The sequence below is a fragment of the Nerophis lumbriciformis genome, linkage group LG01, assembly GCF_033978685.3.
Source record: "Nerophis lumbriciformis linkage group LG01, RoL_Nlum_v2.1, whole genome shotgun sequence".
NCBI lineage: Eukaryota > Metazoa > Chordata > Actinopteri > Syngnathiformes > Syngnathidae > Nerophis > Nerophis lumbriciformis.
This window is the reverse complement of record NC_084548.2, coordinates 23,364,475-23,372,500: the sequence shown is the minus strand read 5'-3', so window position 1 is coordinate 23,372,500 and position 8,026 is coordinate 23,364,475. Positions and strand designations below refer to the sequence as shown.

General features: G+C 40.5%; 1 protein-coding gene across 1 annotated transcript in view; it reads right to left on the bottom strand.

Annotated features, from left to right (window-relative positions):
- Positions 1–7,716, bottom strand: part of ankrd10a (ankyrin repeat domain 10a) — a 17,780-nt gene extending 10,064 nt beyond the window's left edge. The window contains exons 1-3 of the mRNA XM_061977281.1: positions 7,433–7,716; positions 3,492–3,644; positions 1,278–1,369 (exon numbers count right to left, since the gene is read on the bottom strand). Coding sequence (XP_061833265.1) covers positions 1,278–1,369; positions 3,492–3,644; positions 7,433–7,624 — 437 coding nt within the window. The 5' untranslated portion in view covers positions 7,625–7,716. The remainder of the gene's footprint in view (positions 1–1,277; positions 1,370–3,491; positions 3,645–7,432) is intronic.
- Positions 7,717–8,026: the final 310 nt, after the last annotated feature.

Here is an 8,026-nt window from a genome sequence, read left to right as displayed (position 1 = left end):
TTATTAACACATTACCGTAAAATATCAAATAATATTATTTAGCTCATTCACGTAAGAGACTAGACATATAAGATTTCATCGGATTTAGCGATTAGGAGTGACAGATTGTTTGGTAAACGTATAGCATGTTCTATATGTTATAGTTATTTGAATGACTCTTACCATAATATGTTATGTCAACATACCAGGCACGTTCTCAGTTGGTTATTTATGCGTCATATAACGTACACTTATTCAGCCTGTTGTTCACTATTCTTTATTTATTTTAAATTGCCTTTCAAATATCTATTCTTGGTGTTGGGTTTTATCAAATAAATTTTCCCCAAAAATGCGACTTATATATGTTTTTTTCCTTCTTTATTATGCATTTTCGGCCGGTGCGACTTATACTTCGGAGCGACTTATAGTCCGAAAAATGCGATATATACATTAGGGCTGGGCGATTATATGATCGTGATTAATTTGAGTTTGACCATGGTGATCAGCTGGGAGCATATTTCTTTGATCAAAGGTGGTGGATTTGTCAGTTAGAAGTTACCGCCGTTGTAAACAGTAGGGAAGCAACAATGCTTGGTATATTCCTGCACAGAACAATACACCTTTATTGACCGTGATCCTGTGTGTGTCTGTGTCTGTCTTTTTGTACGTTTGTGTGTGCATGTGTGACCTCCCGTTCCACCGTCGCGAAAGTGAGGCTCATCACGACAAAATGAATGTTCATTCAGCGTTGGGCTGAATGAATGTTAGTGATGACAAGCCAAAAAACAAAATAACTTTGAGAGACAAAAAAGTTGTTTTCTTTACCCCCACAAAAATTACCAAAAAAGAAGCAAAACCGGGGCCCTAAGATCAGGTACGGACCATAGTGATGTCAGCTCGCTGTTTGTCGCAGACATCGAGCGACGGAAGTAAAGGATTTTTAAATACGAGTATTGTCTCCAATAACACCTAAAAAAGCTGCTGGATTTGTTAATAGACGTTTAAAAAAAAGTCACTAAAATGATTGTCTTTAGAAACTTGAAAAATAACCAAAACAAAGCACATTGTACAATAAGCAGCAACAATTGAAAAATTTAGCAAAACAATATAATATTAAAAAATGTTAATTCTAATTAATATTTACAGATTTTTTTTAATGAATGTATAACTTTTTTAAATTTTTTTAAAGAAAATATGTGCATCATAGCAGATTATGCAAATTATATGATGATGTCATTTTTGACCACGCCTCCATTGCCACAGGTATGTTGGCAGTTTGGGGGAAACAATGTACTTACTGTGTTTTTGCGCCCGCTATCACAAGCACCTGGATGCACTCCAAGCTTCCGGCCCTGGCAGCCTTGTGGATGGGAGCCTCACCCGTCAAATCCTGGAACCAGAAATGCAAACTCGGGAAATACAATTACTGAACTAACAAGGTAGTAGATAGTGGTGTCACCAGACCTTTTACTAGGTGCACATGCCCCAGTATAAATGAGCTGTCTCCCACAATCAGGGACTGACTGAACACTGGCCAGAGTAAAAAAACAACAACAAAAAAATGCCCAATTGTTTATGTGTCATCTTCACCGCTGCGTTTTCCATACACTAATTTATTTAAAAGCTGCTACTCGGAATGAACGGGAAACACCACCGACAACCTCTGTGAATAAGTGAAGTGAAGGGAATAATATATATATATAGTGCTTTTTCTCTAGAGACTCAAAGCGCTTTACATCATGAAAACTATTATCTACATCTTTAAGCTGCATTTAAACCAGTGTGGGGAGCACTGGGAGCAAGGAGGGTGAAGTGTCTTGCTTAAGGACACAATGGCAGTGACTTGGATGGGGGAAGCTGGCATCGAACCTTGCCGCTTTGCCGACTGAGCCCCTCCATAATCTCGCTCTTAGATCATCTTTGTGTTTCCAGCAGCAATTAAACACAACACACCTTGAAATCAAATGACGTTCTGAAACATTATCACATGACTTCTGTAGATGGGTATCAAAAAATGTTTCCTCTGAAACAGAGACTGTGCAGCAGTAAGAAGAGATGAGAAAGAGGGAGGTAAAGTCTAGAGTAGGTTAGGGTAGCTCAAAACTTTACGAAGTTATTAACAAGTCTGTTAAGCAAAACTAAAAAATGCCCTCATAAATATACATTTGTGCGATGCATTTTTAAATATATTGAGGGGCCACAGAGTGAGACTTCTGTATTCAGTTTGAAAGCCAGAATTAAAGAAATAAACTTATGAACATAGCACTTTATCGATGGCGGAAAAGTTCTTAAGTTAATTTGTATTTATCATTCCACGAATTGACTTATTGACTATCAGCCCCGGACGATAATTGTATGAATTTTTTTAAAGCCACTGGACATTGAATTTTAATGCTTTTAATACCATTTAAGGCATGGGTGTCAAACTCTGGGCCGCCGTGTAATTTCACTTGGCCCTTGAGGCAATATCAAATTAACACTAGAGCTGGCCCGCCGCAGTAATCGGCGGTGCCGTGGTAACACCGCATTCATCGCTAATTCTCATAATTGACAACTCTCATACTTGACAACCCTTCCGGGAGACTCAAAATTTTCAGTGCCCCTCCCGAAAATCTTCATCCAGTCCAACGAGTGCTGGCCCAGTCACATGATGTGTGCGGACAGAAGCCGCACATATCCCTGTGACTGGACCGGCACGTTGTTAGAATGGATGAAAAGCGGACGTTAATGGCAGTGCCTTTAAGGCACGCCCCCAAGACTGTGGTCCGGGTGGACTACGGGATATAATGACTGATGAACACCTTTGTTCGATAATGAAGGTTGCCTCAGCTCAAAGCCTGAGCCCCGACATTAATGAACTAGCATCCAAGAAAAGATGGCAGGTATCTGGCTTGGGCACATCAGATTAGATCAGTGTGTTGCAAACTGAGCAGTTTAAAGTCCTGAATGGTTGGTTTATTCATTGTTATTTTACTTTCATATTTATTAGCCTGTGGAAAAAGTGAATGTTAATATTTACCTCAGAAGGCTGCAAATAGAAAAGAGGCATTCATTTTTTATTTAAATTGTATTTGATATGCCATTGATATTTTTATTATTATTATTATTATTTTAAACTCGATTTTGCATGTCACCATAAAGTTATATAAGCCTTGCTTGTTCAATATTCAATGCAAAACTTGTTTGGGTCCCTATTAAAAGGTTAATTTGTTCAATCTTGGCCTGCGGCTTTGTTCAGTTTTAAATTTTGTCCCACTCTGTCTTTGAGTTTGACACGCCTGGTTTAAGGCCTTAATTTTCGCAAAATCCATTTAATTACTTTTAATGCTTTTTAATGACCTGTGGAAACCCTGATTATCAACATACAATTTAATAATAATATACAATATAATAATCATAGATGTATAAATAATTTATTTATAATTAAATTGTAACCTCTAAATCGTAATCGAATTGTGAGGTGCCGAAAGATTCCCACCTCTAATTTACACATGTACTGTATTATTGCTGACCTGATGGTTGATGTCTGCACCTGCCCGTGATAGCCACAACACACAGTGAGGATGCCCGCCAAATGCCGCTGTATGTGTTGGGGTCTGGTTGAAGCGACTTGACACCGTGTTCACATCGCAACCCATCTGCACCAGGCGTATGACACACTCCAACTGTATGCAAAATATATTGTTAGCATTGGATAAAAAAATTCCATAAGGACAGATGGGTGAGAGAACAATCAATTATATAAATTCTAAAAGGATATATTTTGTAATGCATAAACACAGTAATACAGTATATTGTAAAATTGCAATGTAATTTCCAGCATACATTTATTTCCAAAATAATCTACCGCTGAAACAGATAAATAAAAGTGTAATATTTTCCAAATTGTATGTTAGAATATGTTAATAGGAATTGCATATTTAAATTTTAATTTCAATTTGTTCATGTACAAATTAACCAAAAAAATTAATTTGCACACTGGTTTTGAAGTTTGTGGGCTCCTTCCAAACACATCAGATCAAAGTAGGTTAGATCTAAATATCGATACCAAGGACAGTGTCAGTATTTGATCAACATGAGATTGATATTTTACTGTTGTTTTATTATAATGATATCCACCAAAAAATGTGTTGTTTTGTGTTATTCATATTGTTACACTGTTGGTATTAGAGGTGTGGGAAATAATCGACTTTTAGATGCATCGCAATTCGAACATGGACGATTATAGAATCGATTAGCAATAATCAATAATAGATTTCCATCCATTTTCTACCGCTTGTCCCTTTCGGGGTCGCGAGGGGTGCTGGAGCCTATCTCAGCTACATTCGGGCGAAAGGCGGGGTACACCCTGGACAAGTCGCCACCTCATCGCAGGGCCAACACAGATAGACAGATAACATTCACAATCACATTCACACACTAATCCCAATTTAGTGTTGCCAATCAATTTATCCCCAGGTGCATGTCTTTGGAGGTGGGAGGAAGCCGGAGAACCTGGAGGGAACCCACGCAGTCACGGGGAGAACATGCAAACTCCACACAGAAAGATCCTGAGCCCGGGATTGAACTCAGGACCTTCGTATTGTGAGGCACATGCACTTACCCCTGTTGCACCGTGATGCCCCAATAATAGATGTATTTATTGTAAATAAAGTAATGCAGACCGTTCTAAAATGTGACTGTTGTGAGCCACCTCAGCGAAAGATCCGACCAGCTCTTTTATTCTAGGGCACTTATGGTCCAGTTTTGCACACATATTCATTAATTTGATAAATGTGTGAATTAATTTTAATGTTTTTTATTCCAAATGAATTGTTTGTTTTTTTTAAGTTGCAAATGATAAACGCTTAATTAGTGAAATGAAAATAAATGTTTGAAATGATTAGGTCTCTGCTTTTGCAGATGGCTTCATCTGGCCAGGATCTTCAGCTCTCACTGGATCGGTTCGCAGCTGAGTGGAAGTGACTGGGATGAGAATCAGCACCTCCAAGTCCGAGTCCATGGTTCTCGCCCGGAAAAGGGTGGAGTGCCATCTCCGGGTTGCGGAGGAGACCCTGTCCCAAGTGGAGGAGTTCAAGTACCTCGGAGTATTGTTCACGAGTGAGGGAAGAGTGGATCGTGAGATCGACAGGCGGATTGGTGCGGCGTCTTCAGTAATGCGGACGCTGTATCGATCCGTTGTGGTGAAGAAGGAGCTGAGCCGGAAGGTAAAGCTCTCAATTTACCGGTCGATCTACGTTCCCATACTCACCTATGGTCATGAGCTTTGGGTTATGACCAAAAGGACAAGATCACGGGTACAAGCGGCCGAAATTAGTTTCCTCCGCCGGGTGGCGGGGCTCTCCCTTAGAGATAGGGTGAGAAGCTCTGCCATCCGGGGAGAGCTCAAAGTAAAGCCGCTGGTCCTCCACATCGAGAGGAGTCAGATGAGGTGGTTCGGGCATCTGGTCAGGATGCCACCCGAACGCCTCCCTAGGGAGGTGTTTAGGGCACGTCCGACTGGTAGGAGGCCACGGGGAAGACCCAGGACACGTTGGGAAGACTATGTGGCCTGGGAACGCCTCGGGAAGAGCTGGACGAAGTGGCTGGGGAGAGGGAAGTCTGGGCTTCCCTGCTTAGGCTGCTGCCCCCGCGATCCGACCTCGGATAAGCGGAAGAAGATGGATGGATGGAAAAAAATGTAAAACAATTTTGAACATTCTTAAAGGGAAACTGCACTTTTTTTTTGGAATTTTGCCTATCGTTCACAATCATTATTACGATGGATGTTTTTTGGTTTTTTTTGCATTTTAAATATTAAATAAATGTGATCAAAAGCCTGCTTGTATTGGAGCTTATGTGAGCCACTCTATTCTGCATATAAAGACTTTAAAAAAACATCCAAACACCTCCACTGAGGTTTTATATACATGATGTCAGTATATACCTGTATATGTAATGTAGCACAGGGCACATTTTTATTAATATTTTTATATCTACATATTTTGATCACTTTAGGCATACGCAGCGCAATAATTTAAAAGAACACATCACGACTTTATTTTTTTCCTTCATCATTGATTATTGCTCACCGCAGACTTCATGAGAGCCAACAAACATAATAAAACATAACTTACTGCGCAATATCTGCAGCCATTAGGATGCCAACTGCTAAAATGTTCATATATTCTCATTTAGATTAAGAATTACCATAATCTTTGTGAAGAAACGTGGTGGGGGGACCAAGCGTCTTTATGTGTCGTGCTCGCCATTTCCGGGTGCTAAATGGCTGTCGAAGTGTACCAACTTGTCGGAATATGTCCTCTGACGTCTTCTGTCCAGGTGAGATGATCACAGCGCCATTATAAATAGTTTGTCTGCGTTAGCGTTTAAAGTTAAAGTACCAATGATTGTCACACACACACTAGGTGTGGCGAAATTTGTCCTCTGCATTTGACCCATCCCCTTGTTCACCCCCTGGGAGGTGAGGGGAGCAGTGGGGAGCAGTGGGCAGCAGCGGTGCCGTGCCCGGGAATCATTTTTGGTGATTTAACCCCCAATTCCAACCCTTGATGCTGAGTGTCAAGCAGGGAGGTAATGGGTCCCATTTTTATAGTCTTTGGTATGACTCGGCCGGGGTTTGAACTCACAACCTACCGATCTCAGGGCGGACACTCCACTTATAATAACAATATCACTAATACTTGGTTAATTATTCAAATCACGAAATGTAAATGGAATATTGTGGGAGTTTTTTTAAATGGTTATTTATTGGATTTAGGGGCGAAACAGAGAACCTCACATTGGCTCCGCTGTAAGAGGCTTTTATTTACGTCTATTTCCGCACTATAAAACACTTCCAAAGACATGCACTTGGGGATAGGTTGATTGGCAACACTAAATTGGCCCTACTGTGTGAATGTGAGTGTGAATGTTGTCTGTCTATCTGATGAGGTGGCGATTTGTCCAGGGTGTAACCCGCCTTCCGCCCGAATGCAGCTGAGATAGGCTCCAGCGACCCCAAAAGGGCGGTAGAAAATGGATGGATGGATGGATGGAAAACATTGAAAAATCCATCCGTCGTCATGTCTTTCATAATGATTGTGAATGATAGGCGGAATTAAAAAAAAGTGCAGCTCCAATTTAAGTAAAAATATCAGCATCGACAATTCTGGTCCTGTATATTTGGTATATCATTGATACAAAAATATGCAGTATCGTCCATTGTTAACAGCACGTTATTGGGATGTTTTTCCCACCATACACATTTAGTTTACAAAACTGACTGTTTAAACAATTGTGGTTGACGCTCAAATCAGGAAAACTATTCGCTCACAATGTTTCTGTTTCCCTCCAAAAACTACTACCACAGATAAGTAGACGAAGCACTAAAGTTGAGCGTAGATTTCAAGACTTTTGATCGTATCCAAAACATACGAAGCTTCCTTTAGGGTTTTTTAAACTTAGTCCGCACCTGTCCAGAGTGAGCTGCCCAGTGAATGGGGGTCCAGCCGTAGCAAGAGTCCTCAGTTGTCAGACGAGTGTGGTCCTGGAGAAATGACAGCAAAGCCCCAACATCTCCATCCCGACAAGCGCGATGAATGGGGAATAGTCTATTGAACACCTCATTATCGTTAAGAACGTCTACTTCTTGTTCTTGGGACATTTGTAAAGTCTGAAAGCTGTGTTTCCTGGTCAAATTGTCCCGTCTGAACTAATTTCAAACACAAAGGAAGAAGAGATAATCTTCGAGTCTCAACCTACCTGGAAATGAAGAAAACCCGGACTGGGATTTTCGTCCAGGTCTGTTTCTATCAGGCGGTAGGAGAGAAAACGCGGAATTGTCCGTCTTCTTTTGGTGTTAATGGCGGGTTGCAGCAATGACCTGAAAGGTACATACCGCCACCTACTGTATGTAGTCGCACATCGCAGTATCTAACATACAGCTTTTGCATCAATCTAAAAAAATAAATAAAGTTATTATATATAATCATGTGTCTTTCAAATATTCTATAGATGTGGGCCTTTAAACCCCCATATTTAAAACTTTCTGCCTTCCCCTGTGCCT